We start from the raw sequence: 25,898 nt of genomic DNA on the forward strand, positions 1-25,898 counted from the left end.
TTAAAAAAGTCATGTCAAAAATAGTCCTTTTGAAATATAAAACCACACCTGGATAAACTGATTTGTCAATATTCTATTACATTTCAAAACACACAAGTCATACATTGTCATCTTTTGCAAAGTTAATAACACTGATTAAGCAATTATGTGTACTGTACACGTATTGAGACATTAGCAAATTGGAACAGCTTAGGTACATCTGCACATGGATATGTATTTAACTTGTACCTATTTTATTTAGACCAGAGCATTTGCAGGTTCACATGTGCTTTGGCTACTTTCACGTACGGTACAGTTCCTGGGTGAAGTGTTCTGTGTTGCTGTTTCAGCTGCAGCGTTTTTGGCACAGCCTCCTGCAATGTTGTGCTGACAATGCATAAAACCTGCATGATTCAGGGCCGCATATACTGAAAAATAAACTTAGCTGGTGAAAGGTAGAGATGATATTCCTGTATAATAACGGAAGAGAAGTATGGTGAAACTGAACTTGAAACAAGTTTTGCAGTTCTGGTTGTGAGAGACTTAAAAATGCTTCAATAATGGAGAAACACTTTTTATTTTATAGGAAAAGTTTTATTTGATAAATATAATTTCATAAACCTTATAAAATTACCGAGCTGTACAATAAGTATACTGCATTTACTGACAGTGCTGACAAGTTCTGGAGCATTACATCAGACGGCCACAGTGTCTCAGGTCTAACATTTCAAACCAAATATTGCCACGGTATTCCAGTTATTTGTTCCTCATAAAAAATCTAATAATTATCATTATCACAAATGTATCATTTGTTATAACCTATTTTTTGTAGGAATACCGTTCAAGTTATTTTACATAAAACAGCACTTTAACAGTGTTTTTAATTTTATGAAAATAGACAACTCACTTTAAGATAGAAATAAAAATGTCTTTATGGGGGCCCAGAATGAACAAAACACGCTTTCCATGGAATTCTTTGGTGTGTTAATTTTATCAATACCTGCTTGTATGATGCTCTAAATTGATCTTTATAGAAAAAACACAAACATGAAAGATTTTGCTCCTCCCCTTACCCCCTCAGCTTCCAGGAGATTCTGAGTACCACATTTTAAAAATGTTTGGCTCTTACTGGAAATTTTTCTTAGTGGCCTTGACTCTGTATCAGCAATTTCACACTTATCAGACAAGTTCAATTTCATAATCCTCTGTAGCAGAAAAGAAGCCAGTTTTGATACTAATAATAGGGTTAAGTGCAAGCAGTTCCTAACAGGATGATCTGCCCCACACTTCATTTCACGCTCAGGACAGCGTGGGCACCAGGTCAGGCCTGGGAGCCTTTGGGCATCTCGGAGCTTCAGACCCAAGGAGCCAGGTGGTTAGTTAGATATCCAGGCCCCGCTGTCTCCTCTCAACACGGCACAAGCCCTGGTAGCTGTGGTTGCTCCATCCAGGGTGAGCCACACCTGCCAAAGCTGAGTCACTGCAGGTGGCTCCTCGGCAATTTGGAAACCTGACCAGGCCATGCCACTATCTTCAGGCCTACAGCCGAAGCAAGGGCAAGCAAGAGAGGCAACAGATTTGAGAGCATTAACTAACTTGCAGTTAACACACTTAACAGTGCTATCCTGGTTCTGGGAGATAAGAGTAAGTTAACTATCAACATAATACTTTCGAAAGAATTTGAAAGAAATATTGCAGAGAGGAAACTTTTCTGAGATTACTGATAATAGTTTTACAACACAAATATTAACCCTAGAAAACTGAAAACTTGTGGATTGTATTATTACTTTTTTACACAGAAGATCCTTAAAATTAAAAGATATTCTTTAAACCTGGTGTAAGCTTTGAACAAAGGTAAGCACATCAGGACACCATTTACCATGTTTTTTAAAATAGTTTCCTAACTAATTTCAAATGTGAATTAAAAAAAAATGACATTAATCATGCCTCAAGCACCACACAGGTGCCCTACTTCCGCCTTGCCACTACTGGCCATAGGCTACTTGATGATTTGTAACCCTTCTCTGGGTGGGAGGTCAGTTTATCTGGTGGCAAATAGCAGTGTAAGGTAGACATAATACAGGCCGCCAAATATCACTTTGTAATATGTATGTTTTATAAGACTAAGAGAAAGAAAATTCCAGGTTCCCTTTCATGAAACTACTCTGTTGAAGGTTTCCTCTTTGGAATATGAACTGGTGACTACCCCCTTTTCTTGTTTAGATAGAGTACTCCCTGGACGTGTCTCCAGAGTAACTCACTTTGCCCAGCTAGAGAGCTGGAGCAGCAAAGTTAAAGGATTAGTTATGAAAATTACTATTTAGCCACAAAGTAATACCTTAATATCCTCGCATTACTGAGACAGGCAAATAGGATATCTATCAGAAGGCAGTTTACCAGCAGTTTCTGTACCGTCCTGCCCTCCTCTTCCTGTCAGTCTATCGGTACAAGCCCCCGTCTGTGCAGAGGGCGGGCAGGGAGACAAACGGGGAGTCTTCCAAAAGCAACGATTACAGTTTTATTTTTCAACAATTTCAAATAGACGTTTATATAATCATTATATGCTCAGATATGGGTAGTATTCTTAAATAATCATTTCTAAATCCTAAAATATTTCTTCTTAACAAAATAAATGACAATATTTGTAACTTTGGGGAAAAATTTGAATTTTGAAGTGTAATTAAATACAGCAATATGTACCTGGTTACTCATTCTCAGCATTTTAACTTATTGCTTTCATTATCTGACAAAAATTTCTGACAATGTAACTTATAATGGGATACTATGCAGAATTCTAATGATTTTTTGCTGTAACTTACAAAACATATACTCTAACCCCAAATAGGAAATTATCTGAAATCCTTTATTCTAAAATTCAGCTTACAAAAAGGCAAGAGCAATTCTAGATTGGCTACAAGAGACTTTTTCCTCTTTCTATTGATTTGATTGTCCATATTTTAATTTGTATAATCAAAAATATTTGCGATATTCAAATACTGTCCAAACTATTTTTATTGATAGGGTTGAACTTTACATTATCATGAAAGGAACACAAACTTCAGATAAAGAAAATAAAGCAAAAGATTCAATGATAACACATTAAATTAATAATATGCTAAGGGTTTCCAATTTACCCACTATGGGGGTCTTCATATTCTATCACAAAAATAGTAAACATCAATTTGAAATCTGGTGACTGGACCTGATTCCTGGTTTCTATATAAGAGAGTCTATATCCCTTGCATTTATATGGTGTTAGCTTTCCTGGCTGTGTTACAGTACTTGGGGAAAAATTTGTTATCAGTATAAATTGACTGCCCAGACTGTAGTAAATAAAGGTTGAAATGCATTCTTCTATTTTCACCTGTGAACTTACAAAGGCTACCGAATGAACAATGCAGGCCAGGGAGGGACCAAAATCCCTTACCATTCATGTTCACTTTTCTCATGAAAAGCTTCAAATATAACTCTAATAAAAAAATAGAGTTCTTGAGACAAACTTTCAGCATAATTTACAGAAGCAGATTTAAATAGTCAATAACCAAGCTAACACTAAAAAATACGTGTAAGTTATCTTTTTTTTTTTTTTCCTTTCTTGAAATTAAAATAAAGTGGTCTCAGCAACAGGCTGAAATGCCATTAGGAGTCTCTTAAGCGTAAGGGACAAATCCAGACAAAGAGACAGGGACTGTCTCTTTATTCACACACTGATACGTTGAAGGTCAAGGTGGGATACGAGGGATTCACGTTAATGTTTTCTGTTTGTTTGCCATTTTAACTCTGTGTGGGGATGAACTACTCGAAGTTTCAGCAAGAGATTTCAGAGCAAGTGTGGCCATTCACAGGATGGCCAATGCGGAATTTTAGCCTAGCAGGTGAAATGGCTCCCACACAGTGCTACTGCCCTTTAACAGGTAGACGAGTCCATAGTGGAGAGAGTCAAGATGCTCCTGTCGTTGGTATAGAAAGGATCCGAGGCACTCCATGATCTAAAGCAACAATAAGAGAAAAGTTTGGCTCACTAGGACCCATGCTTTCATTGAGAAAAAAAAAAAAAAGACTCTCAACAGGACCAAAATGTAATGATGAGTTTTAGAATAATCACCGATGGGTTTGTTTCTTTTTTTTAATGATAAAGAAAAGTTTTTCATGCTACACTGAATGCTCACTCTATCTATAATATACAAAAACTTGGCAAAAATAATGCTCTATTGAGTATATGAAAATATCAGCCAAAATGCAGACATTCTTTACTGTTAAAACAATTTCTACAGGTAGTAAAGCATGAACTGCTTTTCAAAACCTTAACAATTATTAAGAAATAAGTATTTTATTGAGAGCTATGCATATTCAGTTTTACTGAAAAGCAGTTAGGCTATATTTAATGTTGCAAAAACAAACAAAAATCCCACTTACCAAAAGCTATGGAAACAATTAGTACTATGTTCATATTGCTGGTCATTTCTTTTCTGCTAAAAATAGTATCCTAAATATTTTAGCATGATCAGTTTGAGAATGGTAATGATTTATTCAAAAGGCATCAAAGACACAAGCGTTTTCACTTGATTCTGACCAGATGATCTTCTACTGGTCTGGAAAAGCTAACTGCTGCCTGAATGACAAGATCCTTAAACAAACTTGTTATATAATGGTTTATTTGCAGCTGGAAACCTAAGTTAGCTTGAGTTAACTTACACTAATGTAACTGAAGACCCAAAGTAACCTACCGTGCTTCAAATAGACTGACCTCGTTCAAGGGCAATATTAGGATTACCAAGTGCAAGGTGGCTTTTATTGTGAAATTAAATTTATGCCAGAGTTGCCACTTTCTCTCTACACAGATGTTGGCAGAAGAAATCAACATTTAATTCATCTTTACCAAATACCTCATTTCCTAGACTAAGTTTCTGTATAGTTCATGCTTAAATCAATTATCAGGAGAGCTCAGCCACACTCACATTCAAAATCTCGACATTTTACAGATTTGGCAGACAGAAAGACAAGCAGCAACTGGACCAGTTCTCCAACTTTACTAGTTTCCAGAAAAGCTGACAGTTACACCCCTCGGGGCAAGAAACAGCTTTCCCACTGCGTTTCTCTAGCACCTAGAACCATGACTGGCACATATCAGGCACCTAGGATTTACAGAGTAAGTGAATGGTATGAGAATATAAGATTCCTTTTTAAAAAAATTTCTTAAACAGTTATATTTTTGTAGAGGAAAAACTGTAACTTGCAACTATAATTACAATGCTGGAATTATCTGGAGTCAGACATCCAATTTTGAATCGTTGATTTATATTAGTTTTTCCTCTTTCCAACAATTGCTTTCACAGAATTTGTTTTCCATGTTTTCTCTTTTTGAAGCATATGTGTGCATTCATAGGCTAAATATCATTTAGACAGGACACTAAACACCTCAACTGTATATTAATTCCTTTCCATGAAAAGAGTTTTAATTAAGAGAAAGTTATTGTTGGCAAAATACACACAGAAGTACAGCTTTTTAGGATATGCCATGGCACATCCAGAGCTCTGTCTGAAACTGAGCTCGCAAATGGCATTCTTCCTCGACAATGATCGATAACATCTAAGTAGATTTCTGTGCCAGGGTGGATGGTGACCATTCAATCAGGAGACAACTCTGCCCCATGAAAGCATTAGCTGTATTTCTCCAGCGATGCCCAGTGCCCTAAGGCTGACTTTATTTACTTGAGAGGTGCAGTTAGAGAACCCAGGAGAGAGGGCCCATCTGCTAGCTCATTTCCCAGACGCCAGCAAAGAAACTAGGAGCCCGGCCCACAGTCCAGCTCTCCAGTGTGGCTTGCAGCTCAGTTACTTGAGCTCTCACTGCTGCCCCCTTGGGGTCTGCATTAGTAGGAAATTGGAGTTAGGAGCTGGAGCCAAGAAATGAACCGAAGCATCCTCACGCAGGACACGGGTAACCTGATTGGTGGCTTAATCCTGGGCCAAACGTTTGTGCCTAAAAATGACCTTTAAAGTTCAAATATTATATTAATGGATCAATAGATTTTCTTTTTTTTTAAAATTTTTTTTCTTTTTATTGTATTGTTGTTGACAGGATCAATAGATTTTCACATAGCCCTTTGAAAAGCACCGAATAGCTTTGTGTGTTAATGATTTCATCCTCTAGAAAAAAATTAGGAAATCTAAAAATATTTTTTAGGTTATTCATCTGAGGAAAAGAGGGAGAAAATAACAGTAACATCTAATAATGTCACCTGAGATGCTAGATAAAATTGGAAGGGCTTTTACAGTCTGTCCAATGCGATGTTAACTACCAAATTAGATATTTCATTAGGAAAATGAAACAAAAAAATCACCAAAATCTCAGAAGAGAATACAGCACAATTTTAACTGAAAAGAAGTACAGATGATAACAGCTGGCTTCAAATGAAAGTATTAAGGTAAGTATGATAACCCCTGGAGCAGGTGCCAAAGGGGCAACACAGCATCAACACAGCCACGTAATAAAAACTAACACACAGTATCTACACAGCTGAGAGCAAAACAGGTATATGTTTAAAGCAGAAAATACAGTTTAGGTCATTTAATAGTAATTCTAGCTAAAAAAAAAATCATTTGCAGAGATGTACTTTGTCATAAATGGGGAATTTGTGCTAAAATTTTAAAAACACTATGGTTACTCCATTGTGTAATCTTCATCTAATTCCCACCGTGGTTCTATGCAGTAAAGCTGTCTCTAGTAAAACAACAAAAATTAGATCCTTCTAGAACAAACTTTGGGAAATTCACCAGCCTAGGCACATGACAGAGCTATTTTCTATCTTTCAACTGTGTAAGTCATATTTTTTAGTTAATGGAATCCTTTTATGTGAAACAATACTATCACAAAATGACATCACAGTATTATGGAAACATTTTGGATCACAGATTATTTGTAGTCAACTCAGAATAAATAGGAATTGGACAGTCATATAAACACAAATATGGCATTTATAAATTCAATTATACTATAAAGGCATGGTGGAACAAACAAACAAAGAACCACCCAGGAAGAAAAATAGCTAAAAGTAAAGTGAGTACAAGTTCAATAGTATCTTAAATTCATGATACATGAATGATATCATACTCATCTTTTTTTTTTTTTTTGAGGTAAGAAGACTGTTTTATTACAACTCCCCAAGAGGTATAGTTCACAGTCTCCCTTCACATACAGACCACGGTCCTCATTTAAGTTCAAGGTGTCAAGGCCAAATGAAACTGACAACGGAATCTTTGCAAAAGTCACTTACACACATCCATATCCCCACAAACACTCACTCAGGAATTTGCAGGATTTGCTATCTAGTAGATTATATATAAGCATAAGAGGTAAAAAAATTCTTAAAATTGTACAAAACTACATCATTTTTTAAAACATAAAGCTAGCCAAATATTAAAATTATTTTATCAGTAGCTAAAACTGGGCATTTTCATCCTTCCATTCCCTGCTCCTAGGGTATGTCCCTGTGTGCTCTAAGCTGTGGCACATTTAGCAAGTGATAATGCTCATGTGGCACGTGGAGGACAATGGCAATGGACATCTGTAGTCGTGCACCTGAAAGGCTTCCTGCCCACTAAACGCTCTTGCTGACCGGGTGAGTGTGATATCATTCACCTGGAAACACCAAGCACAGAACAAGCCATTTCTACTCCATACCTCTTGGGGGAAAGCATGAAGAAATGGATTCATTTCACTTTCAAGTGAATTTTAAATGTCAATGAACAAAATCTGGATTTTGGCTATGATACAAAAAGGAAGCATGAAGGTAACAAATTCAGGAGACAGTGGGAGGGGACAAAAATGCTGAGATTCTTCTAATTTATAATTTAAAAAATCTGTTTTAACCTCCGTACTTTTTAATTAGATAGTAACCAACCAAATGGAACTGAAAAATCACAACCCATTTTATAACATTTTACAGACAAAAGGAGTAGGGAGCAGAAATGCAGCCTTTTATGTTCATCCATATCTCAAAGCTTCCAATGACTGACTAGAAAACATATATGAAGAAAAGCAAAGCCTTTTGATTTGTGATGGTTTTTGTAGAGACAGAATGCAAAATTTCAGAAGTGCAGGTAATGAAACAGTATATAGGTGGAGTTTTAAAAAGAAACTTGTACAAACCATGAACAACTAGAGTATACACATTCCTAGCCACCACGTTTGGAGAAAAAATTAAAATATAAAACACTTTTTTTGCTCACTAGATGAAGTCTCTTCAAAGAAAGGTGTTTTTTCCCTTTGTGAAGGATAGAACCCCCGGCCCCAAAGCCACCAAATGCAAGTGCAATCTACCATTCAAGCCTGCTACTGCACGGTGGCCGTCCTGCTGCATTTGGTGACACCCGCTGGATTTATTAGGGATCTGCAGCTGCATGGTCAGCCTGCTCCGGCTTAGGGGCTACTCATCTGCAGCATAGGCTACTTAGAGAAATTTCACACCTGCTGAGGTGGGCGGGACTACACCTTCCTATAACTCGTTCCAGCATTCTTCTAACAGATGTGCACGTTGCCTCTCCTTCTGGGAAACAGCACAGGGAGTCCACGCACTTGATACTTGAATTTGTTTCAGTAAGCTGGAGGAGTTGAAGCAGAAAAATATTAGTTATTTATATATCTGAACTTCCAAAAAGCAAAACAAAAAAAATTATAACAAGCACTTTGAAGCCCAAAGTAATGCATATAAATATTCATGCTTTTCTATAACATGGAAATCTATAAAAAGCTTTGAGTATATTCATACAAAAATATTTAAAAGCTTTATGCTCTAAATTAAAGGTCTACTAGAATAAATAAAGTAAGCAGCTGCATATTATTTAAACCTACAAAGGCATGGGACTTCATCTCTTTAATAATTTATTGTGGTTAAAAGAGTATCTATATTAAGCATTGAGGAACACAATGAATTCTAATTCTTCCTGAGACACTCCAAAAATCTCAGTGACAGCGTCTAGCAATCGAGAAAAGTGGAGTGTCAACTCTCTTAAGACTGGGAAGGATAAATCAGGCAGGCCCTAACTACAATCTTCAACAATAGTAACAACAGCGTCAAGCACCTCACCCAGGTTAGTGTGTGCCAAATTCTAAGCACTCTACATTATACTGGCTTCATAGTTATCTGTGGAAAAGGTATGATTTACCTTAAGTTACTATAAAGCAATTAAATGCCAATTATGCTCATTCTATGTAACATCAGCTGATGGCAGGTTGTTAAAACATATTAAATGAGCAACTGATACAATTAAGATTTAAAATTCAATTTTCAAGTATAGAAGATTTATATTGATTCAGGCATAGACAGTGCAGTGAGATAACTTAATTCCATACTGTTAAACAGTTTTAATGATTTTAACATGAGGGGAATACGGTATGACTATGTTACTCAATGAATCCCAACCCAGGTTTTGTTAATCAATAGTGCTCCTAATTTATCACGGGTTGTCACTGTTTTAAAAAGCTTATTTTATTGCAGTTTTCTTTAACAGATAACATCATGCATAGCAAATCTTTTGAAGATTCCAAGGAAGGAGAATAACAACAAATTTCCTAGAGGTTGGGAATCATGATGTGTTGGGGACACACAATGGCAGAAATGCTCACGGTGGACATGAAGACAGACGTGGAGCATGAACAACCTGGCACCCTGGACGGAAGCTACTGGGGAGGCTCTGCAAGAGTCGGGTGCACAATCATTCGGCCTGACATGGAGCAGTGCAAGCTCTGAGCTCTCTGAATGCACTGACACGCTTGTTCTTCCACTGCAGTCCTGGGTTTAGGATCCGTTAGGGTACTGCTGCTGCAACTGTGCATTGTTTGTAGGCATTTCCCAACAAGCGGTTCTGTTGGCAGTTAAGTTTGGAAACACTGATTCAACAGAAGCTCTACAGGGGCTCTTAAACTAAAGAATTTTCTAAGCAAGTTAGGATTCAGGGTCAATCTTTAGAGGGAAACGAGACATCATACTTTTCCAACTTGCTTTTGTAGTAAATTCTACTTTCTCACCAGGAAAACATTAAGCAACACATGCTCAGAGTGGGGCAGGTGCTATGGTACAACTGCTACTACAGACACCTGTATCTTATACTAGAGTGCCTGATTCCAGTCCTGGCTGCTCTGCGCTTCCCATCCAGCTTCCTGCTGATGCACCTGAGAGGCAGCAGAAGCTGGCCCAGGCACCTGGTTCCTGCTACCCATGAGGGAGTTGCTGGCCCCTGGCTGTGTCTTGGCCTAGGGGTCATTTGGGGAGTCAATCAGTGACTGAAAGATCTCTCTCGAATAAAACAACTTTAAAAACACACTCAGAGGATTGATCTTGGAAATACTGGTTTAAGTAACAAGATTTTATCTGGTCCCCAATTTCTTCTTTGGGTCTCTGGGATTTAGTTTCACTTAAGTTCACCTCAGAATTCTGGGGCTTCCACATGCTCAATGGAGAAAGTACATTTCAGGGGACCCTGAATGCCCTTTCTAACCTGGCTCCAGGTTGTTTTCCTGCTCTACTTCTCATGCTCCTGTGTAGGGTCCACACGGGCACGTGTCAGGGCTGCTACCATGATGTTACGGTCAGAACTCTGACTACTATGCCAAAGTTCATTTTAAACCTCATCATCCCCTTGCAACTTCTGTCCTCTTGGCAACTATGACTAATCACTTCCTATTTCAACTCTATTCCATGCTTGTCTATCATTTAAATGGCACAATTACTTACATTCGGCTTGTATTTGAGCAAAGTACTGTGCCAATTCCCACAGGAGACAGCAATTTCCCCCTCAATTTGGAGAGTTAAAGGTAAAGAAAATGGTGGGAGAGAACAGAGGAATTTGCTACGCTCTGTGCCCATGAACCGTAGAAGAAACTTCACATGGGTAAGTCTCACAGCTTGTAACAACCTTCGATAGGAGGCACCAAGGTCACCCCCATTCTACAGATGAGACAAAGAGATACCAGAATGTTCAAGCTGGGGACCACGGCTTGGTTTCTTTGATTCCAGACCCCAAATCACATTATCATGCATTAAATATTCTTTTAACTGTGGCATGAGGCAAATGACTCAGAAAAGAGGAGGAAAAACTCACGCTCAGCTGTTGTTATTGGTAAGAGCGCAAGAAAACCGGAATGAAAAAGGATGGCAATTGGAATACATCTTGAAGGATGGGTAGGATTCCAGTAGCTGGAAGAGTGACAGAAAGGACATTCCAAACTGATGGAAGAGAACAAGTCATTATGTGTGGACAAAAGTGTGGATGGTATGTCCTCAGCAGAATCTCAGCGTAGGTTTAAAGGAGTAGTACTATTAGTACTGGCCTCCTGCAGAATAACCAGAGCGACTCAAACTATGACCCCCAGATGGATGTTGGCCCATTAATCCGCTATCATGGGCCTGTGAAGAGAGAAGTGTTTCTGGTGAGAGTGAGAGTTTTCAAAGTTTTACAGCAATTTGATGGACTACTCTGCATTGTTGAAGCAAAAAATGAAAAAATCTGAACTTATTTTATATCTTCTAAAATTAATTTTCCTAATACTTTATTTACAAAATGACTGGTTCACAATGGACTAGGAATTGAAAACAAGCGAACAATAAATTGGTTATGTACTTCATAGAAATACTGAGACCAGAAATTCCAGAGCAAGAATTGGGTCCGGCAGATCTTCCATTAACGTGTGCTTTGCTCAGAGGTGGTGCTGGATCAGGTCTAAAGAGATCTGTGCAAGGTGACGCAGGACAGTCACCAGCCTGAGTGCTCACACACACTCAGAGTGCAGCTCAGGTGTGGACCCAACCTTAGGAATCTATTTTGCTTTGCATGCACTACTCTTCACTGCAAAACCTAAGGGCAGGTATTAGAAATTAAAACATGGACAACCCAACGGAGAGAATACACAATTTGAAGTTTCAGAAATATTATGAATAAATTACTTCTTCAGATCACTTTTGGCATTGAACAAAATACTGTTTCTTTATTCTTAAAAAAAGAAACCCTAGCTGCTTAGAAAATGCTAAATACAGGTTAACTGTGTAAAGCTATCCATAGAAAATGCTAATCTACCTTTCAAATTCCATTACTTTCCCATGGACACATCTCTGACCCCAGTAGAGAGGAACTGGGAGTCTGGCAGAGTACGTGTAGCCATAGTTGCCAGTAAAAACTGGGGGTGGACATGGGATAGGCCATCCAAAGACAAGGAACTATTACACTTTGGGGGAAAAGAAGCAGAGAAAAGAAAAAAAATGCAAGTGACACAAAGAGGTAACTTAAATGATCAGAATTTTGATTGATATATATCATTCTCTACCATACTTGCTTCATAGGAATGGCCACATAATTTAGAGCAAGAATGGGTGCCAAGCAAAACAACCATGCATATTCAACATGACTATGTATGGCCAAGAAATGTTGATCTCTCTAGAACTTCTTTTTGAAATAAATTCGGGCTCTCCACTCTTTTCACATCAATGATAGTAAGCACCAGAAGTTTCTCTTAGATAAAATACCTGCCTTAAATCTTACAACCTTCCTTCAATGTTATAAATGTTAGAAAGCTGTCATACATTTCTGGTTTTTAGTTATTTCTACGACACCTTATCCAAATAAGTCAGATATCTCTTTAAAAAGAGTTTAAATACTGCTAAACTGTTAACCAAATTAGGTCCTTTGTATTTAGATTTTTTTTTTCTACACTGTGTAATCAATGTGAACATCTTGCATAGCCTTAAGGGTGGTATTTGGAAAGACGTTTCAACTGTAACTCTGAAAAAGAAAGAAAAAAATGTGTTTATGGGAGTGATGTCCTTTTCAATGAAAATAAAAAGTCATCAAATACTGCTGATTTCCAAATTTGGCTAAGATCTGGGTAAGAGTCATAAACATCTAAAACAACTGCAGCGAGGAGAGCTGTGATGGGCAGCCGTGGGCAGCTGCTTCTCCGACGCCAGCCTCTTTCCCCAGAGCATGCCTTAAGCTCACCTTCACTCTTCTCAACTCCCTTTCCTCTGCCCTTCTAAGTAGAACAAACAACTCTGGAATACCGGCAGTTGAAAGTATGGAATATGATCACAGACATGGCCACTTCAATACTGTCTTTCAGAGATTCCAGAGGGTACAAATTACATTTATGAGGGAAACTTATTTTGATAGTTTGGTTTACTCTTTGTTTCAGAATGCTGTAAGATCAGCCCTTTTATTTTAATGATGTTCTTATTCAACTAGTTACAGAAACAACAACATGATCAGGCCTTTGTAGTTGATCTAAAGAAGTCGGCCAATACCTTTGAAAAACAATTCCAAATCTAATGGAGAGGGTAAATTAATAATGCCACAAGGCATAAAGGAGAAAATCCACTTATTTTTTCCAAAAGCAACCACAATAAGGTACCTGTTATATTCCAAAAAACAAAAAAAACAATCCAACAAAACCCCCAGAAATTCTCACCAGCATTGTACATTTTAATAGACATATTAAAGCAAAGAGGTACCAGATTCATGTCTTATGAGATAAACACTTGAATTCAAAACCTTTGGGGAATTTTCATCACCCAGGGTGTAGTTTCATAGTTTCAGTATAGTTGGTCTCAAGTGGATTATCTGCTTTCTAGACACTAAATCTGCACTAGATCTTACTCTTAATAAGCTATTCACATGAGCTTTCCTTGCTGCTCAAATCAGGCTACATTAAAAAAAAAATTCGTATACCAGAACACAAGCTAAACTTATTTTAACTATCATCATGTCAAATATACCAGAGCAAAATACACATTCACAATTCTTCAGACTTTCTTCTTCATCTACAATAAACATTTGGTGAATTTTTCTTTAGGGAAATTCACTAAAAGAATCTAATTTTAAAAAAGACATTTAAAAGAATAATTCAGATTCTTCAAATCATATGTGTTCCATTGTTGACAGAACAGTTGAATGAGTTCCAAACCTAACTTGGCTTTGTTCTACACTTTTGTCATTTACTTATCTCAAATGAGAGGATAATATCTTCTTAGCCAGTAATTGCAATAAGCATAGTAAGAACTACTCTAAGTAAAAAATATAATTATTAGTGGTGGGAATTTTTAATCTTCCTAATACCAATCAAAAAATTCTATAGACACCAACTAAGTCTTGTTAGAATTTATTTCTTAAAGTAGGAGTAAATCAAGTCCTCATCAATTCAGTTTTTCACTACAAAGACATAACTACGAAAATGTGTGGAAATCAGAACTGAGAGTTTCATTGATCAACAACACAAGAAGTCACTCCATACTAACTCCCTGTACTTATCAATTTGATCATTCAGCTCGAGATGGGTAAGTAATTTCGTGAGACTACATTAAGCTATATAAAATGATCATTCATTACTACATTTCAAAGGAGAAAAAAGAGGCCAGAAATAATAGAAATAGCATGATATATTTTCAAAGGGAGAAGTGAAAAGGAATGATTCCTTGAATGTAAGATAAAAGGTTCGAAGGGTTCTTCTGCATTAGACTGTGAAGTAAAGTGTGATTTATTATTGTAGCTCCAAAGAAAGACTGATGGACTCATGGATGGACATTTTAAAAATATAAGCACAACAAAACCAGAAAACAATTAAACCAAAACTACATATGAGAAACAATGAAACATTAGTAAAGTAAAGGTGGCAATGTTGGGTCACTTCTCCCATGGCATGCCCCAAGCACAAAAACTTAGCAGATGATCCCCAGGAAGGTCCAGCGCAGTACTACCTAGTGCACGCAACAACTGGCCTGCTGGCTGCATGCCTCAGCTAGCAGGTGCCTACTGTCCTCCCCTCTGTGCTGGCTTTCAGCAAATTCATATGCTGAGCTGACTGAACCCTTATCTTCTTCCATCTGGAAGGACAGAAAAGCAGTAAGTCTCATAGAACAGAATGACACTCTCACCATACACATGTTCACAATCAAAGCCATAAGCTTTAAGTCCACAAACTGAGGCACAAATCATGTTCACATAGAAGCACATTTACTACCACAAAAGAGCAAACAGAGGTTCTTCAGGGCAATCCCACAAAGCACACAAATCCACAATTTCTCAGTGCCCAAAGCCAAGTTAAAACCAAGTAGGTTTCCTTCAATAAAATTGAGTTTCTTCTATCAGACTGATTGCTATCAAGATTAAGGGTTCTTACTAAAAAGATAGTAAGAGCTCCCTTATTGCCAATGTTCTTAGTGTAAAGATAGAGCTCCTTGATCAGCAAAGTACTCCAATGGGACTTTGACAGAGTCAATGGGTCACATGGCCTGACAACGTTATAGATACGTGAGTAAGGGGCTATATTTTGCTCACATAATAAATTTAATTCTTCATCTGAAATATGTTTGGTGAGGGTCAATTAATTTATATGAATTTGTTTGTTGGTTTTCAAATTTATATTTACTTTAGAGACCTTCTAAGGAAGTTTATTATAAACGTACCTGTAGTCATCTTTATTTTAATCCTTATTAAGTTATCAGACACTGTCCACAATGAAAAAACAAAAAACAGTGCCTTATCTGTGTTTTCCCAGAATTAGGACTGATTTAGTAACTATTATTATAAAAACGGAATTGACTGTGATGATATTCTGCCAGCTCAAACTTCAGACCAGAAAAGGTCTCCCCAAGAAACTGTTCAACCAATCTGGACAATAAGTAGCTGGACTCTATGCTTGGTATATGTTTGCAATGAAAGAATCTTGATTGAATTTGAACTGTAATACTGCATCAAGGTGGAGGAATCCACCGGGGGGAGGGGAGGGCGAGGGAGGGGGGGATTCCCAGAGCCTATGAAACTGTCACATAATGCAAAATAATTAACAATAAAAAAAAAAAAAAAACGTTGTGGTTAATTTTTTATATAAATGAAAATACAGTGTAAAGTTCCTTAGCTTCAAGAGTACAGTAAGTTTGTGTGATGACAGCTTAAAAGTTTGTTTAAAATACAGGGGGAGGGAAATACTCAATATTTAATTTAAAAAATTGTTAATAGTTTTATGCTAATGTCTTTTTAACGTGATTAAAAATTTGAAATCTCTTAAAGATATCTAACATTTACACAATTTTCCTGTCACAAGAGTAGAGTTAACCTCTCCATGGAATACTGCTCAGTGCAGTTTAAAAACAAGAAGTCTGTGGAGATACAGGTATATATAAGACATACAAAACATACTGTTCAATTTATAGATGCACTAAATAGTAGCAAGGATCTGAAATACTTGGGCAGCCATTCTGCTGTACAAACACAAATATGCACATGTATTTACAACACAGATTAAGGCAAGATAAAAAATTAACAACTCTCACCTTTATGCAACTACATCTTAAAAGTGTAAACTTAATAATTTTTAAAGCTTAAATTACCCAACATGCAGAAGCATTCATAAATGTGAATAACATGACAAGCAGAAGCATTAGAACTGTGCTAGAAAAGGTAAAAACAAATTAGAAAAGAAAAATAAACCCAGATAACATCTCTGTCTTGTTATCATGTTGAATTTTCATATGAATTTCTTCTCAAAGGAGAAATTTTTTTTTTTAGGTTTTACATACATTATTAGTAAAGGTCAAATTAACCAGAGACAGAGCTGTGCTAACAAAGCTGCCCCACTCTTTGTCATGCCTCTGCCCATCTTTGGAGACTGTTTAATTGACCTTTAGCATGCAGAAGAGTTAACGAGCTTCTACGCCTACTCTACCTAAGTTTGCTCAGCTGATTCCTTGCCCTCGACAAAGGCTGCAGTGCGATGAACTCGTCACTTAAAGCAACTGTGTTGGAGTACATCTATAAGTGGACAGAAAAGGGATGGGACACACAACAGGTCAGTGAGCTGCATTCATCACCTATGAGACAGACAAGGACAAGCTTTGCAAATACCGTACAACTGTTCCTACAAGTAGGTAATATACATAACTGACATTTGTATGGCTGTTAGTTTTGTCACCAAAATAATTTGTTTTTCATTCTTAACACCACATTATTATTCTAGAGAAAAATGAAGCCCAGCATAAACACTGACAGCTTTTCTTTTGATACCATTTTTCTTGCTACTTTTGGTAAACAGTAAAATAGCTGAGTTGTTAAACATTTATTTCTACATCACTTAAAATCAGGAATGATGGTATAAGGCTATACAATCATTACTCCCTGTCGCAAAGGAATAATGTATAGGACTTAAAGGATCATACACTATTTAAGCAAAATAAGAAAATTAATAACCCAAAACTTCACAGCAGGGTAAATGGCTCCTGAGTATAAATATTTCCTTCTTGGATTAGATAACCTAGAATGTCTGGCTAAGTCATTTGGAAATGAATTTAGTGAACCAAAAAGGGAGATTTTACTGGATTTTATAAACAGATTAAATGATTTATTACTATTCAATTTCTAATCAATTTTGGTTTATCATGTGTAAGGGCCCACCTTAATGTACTAAATATTTTTCTATGAAATTCTTTTAAAAAGAGGTTATAGAAAAGATTAAAAACTAACACAATTCCTTTTTTATCATTAAAAAATTTCAATGAATATATCCCATAAGTTTGCAAAAACTCTAGCAAAGAATTTCTAAGGACAAATGAGAATAAATCCAAGTACTTACTTTTATACAGAATTAAACTTAAGGGGCCCAGCACTGTGGCCCAGTGGTTAAAGCCCTAGCCTTGCATTCATCAGGGTCCCATGTGGGTGCCGGTTCATGTCTCGGCTGCTCCACTTTCCATCCAGCTCCCTGCTTGTGGTCTGGGAAGGCAGTGGAGGATAGTCCAAAGCTTTGGGACTCTGCAGAGACCTGGCAGAAGCTCCTGGCTCCTAGCTTTGGATCAGTTCAGCTTCAGCCATTGCAGCTACTTGGGGAGTGAACCAGCAGATGGAGGAACTTTCTCTGTCTTTCTTGTAAATCTGACTTTCCAATGAAAATAAAATAAATCTTAAAATAGAAGAAGGAGTTTAACTTTGAGGCCAAGGCAGTGCAATAGCATGTTAGACCTCTTCCTGTGGCCGTGGTATCCCATACCAACACCAGTTCAATTCTCAACTATTCCCGCTCCAATCCAACTCCCTGTTGGTGGCCTGGGAAAGCAGTGGAGGCTGACCCAAAGCACTGGCCCCTGCACCTGCGTGGGAGACTAAAAAGAAGCTCCTGGCTCCTGGTTTCTGATTGGCTATGCTTAGGCCTTTGCAGCCATTTGGGGAGTGAATCAGGAGATGGAAGATCCTCACTTCTCTCTCTGTAACTCTTTCAAGTAAAAAAAAAAAAAAAAAAACCTTAAGAAAAAAAAAAGCTTTAAAAGTGGTATCAATGATAGACTTTAGTGAAATATACCTTTATAGCAGCCACAAAGGGAAGACAAATGGCTGACTATAAAGGTGTAAGAAAAGTATTATACAGTGTGTATTAAAAAGAATATGATTTATCTTTCTGAAATACATTTAGGCAACACACTGTAGAGTAGAAGTTTGTCCCCACTGACAGCAGCATTTACATACCATAGGCAGACAGAGGAATCAGGATTTGTGAACTTTCTCAGCCCCCCATGGGATCAGTTATCACAGAGCGACATCAGCATCCTCCTCATACTTACAATGACAACTTCTTCACTGACAGTTCACAGAGGCAGTGTGGGGTCAGGTGTTACTGTCTCTCACAGTCATGTAAGGTATATAATGTTACAGAGGAGGAGACTGATGTTGAGTGAGGTAACTTGATCATAGATACATGTCTTATAAATGATTGAAACGGTATTTGAATTACACTTGATTGCTCAATGCTTTGCTGCCTCAATGCTGTTTAGACTGAACATGTCTAGGATTAAATTATCAAAGCAAATAAATGTTGATGAAATATTAATATGACCAACAATTAAAACCAATGCACTATTTAGGAAATACATTTTCTACTTGTAGGATGAATCTATAACTAAATCTCCCAAATTTAAGCAAAATCTGCTTGTTATGAAATAGACACAGGAAAAAAATCTCAATCTAATATTTGTTAGGAGTAAGTATTAATTAATCTTCAGGATATATTACTCAAAACTATGATACAGTAACAAGGACAAATTAGGATAGATTTCTCGCCCTTGTACTAGTCAACTATACAAACTATATATTCAATTAGCAGTTACCATTTCTTGATCATCTACTATATATCCTTTCTTATCACAAAGAAATGGGAAAGAGACTTCTCTACTAATCCTTCCGGTGAGGAAGCTGAGATGCAAAGTCACAGAATCACTAAGTGGCAGAGTTTGGATTTGATATGAGATCCTGCTAGTCTCATATTCTGAAGCATAGTGTCAATATTTGCTGTAGTTCAACACTGATGAGTAATTCCTTAGTGAGAGAATACTTTATGAAAGTCCAATCTACAAAGATTATTTAGGTTATTTAGGTCAAAAAAACTTGTTTCATACCTTTGTTAATAACAAAATAACATGGGGGCTGGCATGATGGTTTAGCATGCTAATCTTACACCTGTGGCTCTGGCATCTCATATGGCTGTCAGTTCTTTTCTGAGGTGCCCTATTTCTGATCCAGCTCCCTGCTAATGAGCCTGGGAAAGCTCAAGTGCTTGGGCCCCTGCATCCTGGAAGAAGCTCCTGGTTCCCCGCCTCAGACTGGCCCATCTCTGGCTGCTGCATCCATTCGGAGAGTGAACCAGCAGGTAGAAGATCTCCCTCTGCTTTCCCTCTCTGTAACTTTCAGGTAAAAAATAAAACAAATCTTAAAAAAAGAAAACACCAAAAAAAACCCAGATAGCAAGAAAAAGTTTACTCAAATTTAATGTTTCAAAAGAGAGCTATATATCTCAATATATCTCTGATGGAATGCTTTGACTTTATTTAAAACCTATTTACTATTATTATCTGGCTTTGTTCAATAGTTCTGTCTAAAAACCTAGAGACCAATTAATACAATATAACTTAAAGATTTATAATTTATCAGTCGTCCTAAAATTCAAAATCATTACTTAAAAAGTTATGTTGAACAAGGTTTAAATAGCAAAATACTTGATACAGGACAGGTAATTTCTTATTTTCTGACATATGAAAATTACAGTGATAGTTATTCATCATTATAGCTCCTAATTGAAAAGAGTGAATACAAAAGGTGGTTACCTGTGCCTTTTCAGTACTCGTAGGATGGAGCTGTCGGTCAAACACCTTCTTTACGACATCAAGAAAGAGACATGTGACAACCATAAGAATTATGGCAAACCAAGCAGAGCCACTTGACAGGAGCTGAATAAATACAAAGTACATATTCTGGGAGCCCAGAAATGGCCTGCAAAGAGAGACCGTGAGCTTTGTGAAAGTGAAAACTCAAAGACATCACACAAACACAGGATAGTTGAAAGTAACAATTTTAAGAGCAGTCTAGGAAAATGTTCTAATTGTATATCATTATAATTAATTGAATAATTAAAGAAGTGTTAAAACCCCAAAACCAATTTCATTTGTTTTTAGAAATAATTAAGTTTTTTCCTTAATGGGAAAGTGCCAGCAGTTCATCAGATAACCCTGGCTTAGTGTTAGGACAGGAGAAGAGAAATGTAGTTATTCAGATTCAGAGATGAAGGAAACTGACAACATATTTTCTATTTATTCCTCTTCTTTAAAAACATTTTAAAAATAACCACCACACACAAAAATAAACTATCAACAGTAGGTATTATAAAGACGATTATTACAAAGATTACCTTTTTTGGATTTTATTTGTTTTGCTTAATGTATATCATATCAAAAGAATATGGGGACACCAAGAAAGAAATAGGAAATTAAGAGGTTAATAAAAATATTCATAAGCATATTCTTTTATAATTCAAAATGGAGGTTAGTGTTCAGTTAATTCAAGGTTTCTTTTTGCCTACTTTTGGAGTTTTTTGCCTGATAAATGAAACAAAGACACAACAAACAAATGTAATACAAACTGTCCAACAGAGAGACATCAGGTGTCCCTCACTCAACACAGACTCTCAGGGCAACTGTTCATTTTTCATAGATCAGAACAGCTAGCTAAGATTCTGATTCTACCAATGAAAGTGAAGTATATTATCTACCTATCAGAGAGACATTAACCTAACAACATTTTAATGGTTCTGTTTGACATATTTTATTACACATAATTAGATTTGGAGGAAATATGGTTAGCAAAAAGAAATACTCATTATAAGTAAAATAATTGAGGTTTAAATCCCAAGTTTGCTACTTTTTTCCTCTTTGTGTCCGTGGAGCTCAGTTTCCATATAGGAAAAACGGGGTAGGACCGCTGTCATATAATACCTTATGTCAAACTTCTAGAATTTAGCAGTCACTCCATAAATGTTAGTCCTCCCCCCACACCTTCATGTTGGTAAGCTCAAATGAAATAATGACTTCATAATTAGGATAAGTTATCAAAAATCTCCTGAATAACTTATTCATACTAAAATCATCACAATAAGCATTTGTTATAGTTGAATGAATATAATCAAAATATGGTATAGTTACTCACCAGAGAATCCCTCCATAAAACAAAGAAAATACAAAATAAAATATAATGGATCCCCAGGTAACAAGATGATTGATCCATGTCCAAAAATGAGTTTCCAAAGCCATCTAAAAGATAAATAATAAAAAATCCTTAGAAGTTTAAAACAGTAAAGCTTTAACATTTTAGATAAAACTCAGGAACCAGACCATCTTCTGCTGCCTTCCCAGGCACATTAACAGGAAGATTGATGGGAAGTGAAGCGGCCAGGACTCAACCAGCATCCACATGGGATGCCAACACCACAGTGGAAGCTTTTCATCCACTACACCACAGTGCTGGCCCATTTTTTGACAAAATTTAAATGAATTAGTTAAAAGTGTCATCGGTGAGAATTATTAAATACTTTAAAAGAAAAATATCTGTAACTAAAGAAATAAAACTATGTAAGTACTAATTACACAAACACAAATGTGTCTAAGTTTGTAATTTCACTACTAACCTTTACTGTCACTGTAATAACCATGACTGTGAAGACCAAAGTGCCAAATGTCCAGTTTCCAAACATCTAAATAGAAAGAATAATCCATCACATTTTGTGTTATGATGTTAGATCAGATGCTGAACAGAGATTTCACCTTTATCATAGCAATTCTAAGTTTATTCCCAAGTATAGTGATCCCTTAGATAACATCAGGAAACCCAAAGATGAGTGTAGAATTGTGTGGCACCAACTGACATGGCAGTTAATAGCTGTTTCATTCCTGTTACGCAGTGAAAACGATAACAAAATCATGTTCGCCTAACCAGAAGTAGCAGTTTACTTGACAGCCCTGCCACAAAAAACTACCCAGCTGAAAATGTCAATTGTGTACAAGTTGAAAAACTGATTCTGAGAAACAAAAGACTAAAAAGGGATTAAAAAGTACTAGGAAGCCAGAGTAAGCTATAGGCCCTGAGAGCAGACATCAAAGGAACACAGCATCTCATGGTCAAGTTCCTAAGGTCTGAGACATGTTCTTGGATTTAGAAATGTACAATGCCTGGAGGTAGAAATGGTGATAAAAATTAGCTTCTTCAAGTTTTGTTCTAAATACAGAGAAAATATGTAATTACAGCAAACAATTGTGAGTCAAGGAAGTTTTGTTTTGTTTTGAAATTGCAAGATAGGAGAGGAAGTTTAAGATACTGGGCCTGATCCAACAGAGGACAGAGAAGGCTAACTATAAGGAAGAACTGGCTTAACAAACTAGGCTTGACTACTCACCGACTTATGTAAGAACTTACTTAAAAGTTACCTTTTATAAAGTAATTGGTTTTTCAGTTCACCAAACTATCTCATTACAGACAAAGTGTAACATATGACCAATTGTTGGATAATAAAAAGTATATTTTTCTAAAATATCCACAGAAAGCAAGAAAATATTTGCAAGTTATTCATCTGTGAAGTGTAACCTGACAGGTAATTCAAATAATTTCAAGTAAAACATTCAATTAAAAATGGGAAAATTTAATTTAAGAGAGGGAAAGAGAGAAGGGAAGTGGTGGTGTTGGGGAGTCGGGGCAGAGAACATTCCTTCTGGGCCTGGGCCAGGCTAACGCTGGGACCTGGGAACTCAATTCAGGTTTCCCCATGTGGGTGGAAATGAGCCAATCATTTTCACCATCAACCTGATGCCTCCCAGGGTGCACATTAGCAGGAAGTTAGAATTGGAGCCAGCACTCCAATAAGGGATGCAGGCATTATAACTAAAGGCATAATCACAAAGTCAGACGTTTCTCAAAGGAAGACATACAAAGGCCAGCAGGTGCTCATAAAGCTGCTCAACATCCCTACTCATCAGGGAACTGCAAATCAAAAACACAAGGAAGCATCACTTGGCTTCAGTTAGATTAACTATTATCACAAACACGAAAGACAAGTGCTGGTGATAATGTGGAGAAAGGAGAAGCCTTACATAATGCTGGTGAGAATGTAAATTAAATAGCCAGCGTAGAAAACAGTACGGAGATTCCTCAAAAAATTAAAAACAGAACTAGCATATGACCCAATAATCCCAATATTGAGTTTATATTCAAGGGAAAGAAAATAATTTTCTGCACTTTGTTTGTTGCAGTACTATCCACGACAGTCAAGAAATGGAAACAACCTAAGTGTCCACAAAGCGATGAATGGACTAAAGATGCAGTGGCTGCACACAATGGAATATTACTCAGCCATGAAAGGATGAAATCTTTATAATTGCCAAGACATGGATGGAAACTGAGCCTATTATGTTAAGTGAAATAAGCCAAGCATGAAGACAGGTACTGCAGGATTTTATTTGTATACAGAATTTTTAAAAAGTTCATCTCATAGAAGTTAAGATAATGATGATAGTTTATCAACGGTTGGGGAATGTAGAGGTAAGGGCAGATGGGGAAAGGCTATTTTTTAATGAGTACTAGGCCACTGTTACACAGTTAAGAAGTTTCCGGGTTCTACTGCACAGTGGGAGAATTATGGATAATGATAAGGTACTGTATATGTGTCTAACTAGAAGAAATGATCTTGAATTTTGTTATTATAATTTTAACTGTTTAAAAGACATATTTATTCTGATATCACATAGTGAGACTATGTATTGAAACACCACATGGTTATTGATTTTTTTTGTCATTCAAAAATTTCAAAATTAAGAAATTTAATCCAAATTGGTTATGTTTAAAACTTATACTCAAAAGGAAAGTGCAATGATATTTATGTTATAATTCTAAAACTAAAGGAATTTAAATGGTTAATGTTCCTTGGTATTAGAAACCTCTTTCATTTATTACACTGGTCTATTTCATCATTGCTTCATTTGCTCATTTCTGTATGCCTTATAAGTTTGAAGATCAAGTTGGTTAGTTATACATATATTGGTACATATGTATAACTCGTACAGCTATACATATATGTGTATTTGCATTCTTGGTTCTGGCAGAGCAGGAGTGAAGCAGGAGAATCTGGGAGGGTGATTCATGTCCTCCACCCAGCATTCTGCAAAGCTGATTGTACAGTACTTGTGCATGACTGGTCCTTAATAAATGTTGGTCAGACAGATAACATTCATATTCTTCTAATAGCAATTCTTGTATATCTGTGTTTCCAAATATTTTTTGCAAGGTGTTGCCAATGGAAAAAAGAACCCAAAGATGAGAAGAATTTCCAGCAAATCCCAGTACCAGTGACTTCATTTCTTTTCCTCCTAAAATCTATCCAGCTAAGCCTGTAAAGAGAGGCCCCACTTGGGGCCAAGAGTCTCACGGTGTGAGCACTCCAATCAGGACACAATATCCTGGTTAACAATTTAATGACTAGCATTCTATCTCAACTTCACAGTTTTGATGATATCAAATGGTAATTTACGACATTAGAATTACCACTGTGCATTGAAAAGTATCGTAGTGTTGCTTAGGCAAACAAAAATAAATTTATGCAATTAAAGCAAACCAAAGACCTTATTTCTCATCTGAAAAACAGGATGTCATAACAGCATTATTGTAAGGATTAATACACATGGGGCATGCAAGACACAAACGTAAGCATCAAATACACAGTAGCTATTAGCAAAACTGAATTCTGAGGTGAACAGGAAGGGGCATACCATAACCCATTGTGTCAGCTCATTTTTGAATCATAAAATTGTGTAGGTATTTGAGTTTCATTTACAGATTATACTGTATTGCTTTTCTGTTTCAATTTTTATATGTATGAAACTTTATAAAGTGAAAAAAATTTAACACCTATATTTACATTTTAGTTCAACATCTCAACTATTATGAATTAGCTTTTAGTTTTATTCTGTATGATAAAAAATCAACAATAAACAAACCAAGCTATTTAAGTATTTTCCTTCCAAAACTGTATTTTACCTGGCCGTTTCCAAGCAGAGATGTGTCTTCCCCCATTAGAAAATAGGATCCAAAAAAGAAAATAAAGGCATGACTGAAACCCAGGATGGTCCAATAAAGAAATGTTTTAATGCTTAAGAGACGATTTTTACTAATGTCTCTGAATTAAAAAAAGAGAAAAAGTGACACATTAGGATTTATTATTTATCTGTTAAATAATTATTACATTTGGTCATTAAAGAGATTTTAATCTAAAATTGTTTGAAAATATTAGCAGAGAATAAATATAAATTGACAAACCACTGCTTCTAATAAGATCACACATCTCACACTTGTTACCTGCTCACAGTTCACATAAGTTCAAACATATTTTCTCATTTGATAAAGAAATGACAAATGCATAACTCTTCAGTTTAATTTTGGTAAGATACCTGTTATACATTCTTCCGCTAACATCCAGTCACTCTGCCACAATGTTCTCTTTGGTGAGGTCAGCTGAGTGAGGTTCAGCATTTACATTCCTAGTTTTGTTTTTAAAGGTTTATCTTATTTATTTGATA

At 36.5% G+C, this 25,898-nt stretch overlaps 1 protein-coding gene across 3 annotated transcripts in view; it reads right to left on the minus strand.

The window, feature by feature from the left end:
* Positions 1-260: 260 nt before the first annotated feature.
* The window catches only part of ATP11B (ATPase phospholipid transporting 11B (putative)), a 97,798-nt gene continuing 72,160 nt past the window's right edge, over positions 261-25,898 (minus strand). Inside the window, exons 25-31 of one of the 3 annotated variants that reach the window (XM_058662213.1) lie at positions 25,360-25,498; positions 21,965-22,030; positions 21,487-21,590; positions 20,112-20,277; positions 16,691-16,776; positions 8,450-8,583; positions 3,769-3,968 (exon numbers count right to left, since the gene is read on the minus strand). In XM_058662213.1, the coding sequence (XP_058518196.1) occupies positions 8,478-8,583; positions 16,691-16,776; positions 20,112-20,277; positions 21,487-21,590; positions 21,965-22,030; positions 25,360-25,498 (667 nt within the window). In that variant the 3' untranslated portion in view covers positions 3,769-3,968; positions 8,450-8,477. Of the gene's footprint in view, positions 408-3,768; positions 3,969-8,449; positions 8,584-16,690; positions 16,777-20,111; positions 20,278-21,486; positions 21,591-21,964; positions 22,031-25,359; positions 25,499-25,898 lie in introns of those variants that run through there. The other 2 variants (XM_058662212.1, XM_058662211.1) reach the window with 2 other exon arrangements.

Source organism: Ochotona princeps, chromosome 3 (genome assembly GCF_030435755.1).
Source record: "Ochotona princeps isolate mOchPri1 chromosome 3, mOchPri1.hap1, whole genome shotgun sequence".
Lineage (NCBI taxonomy): Eukaryota > Metazoa > Chordata > Mammalia > Lagomorpha > Ochotonidae > Ochotona > Ochotona princeps.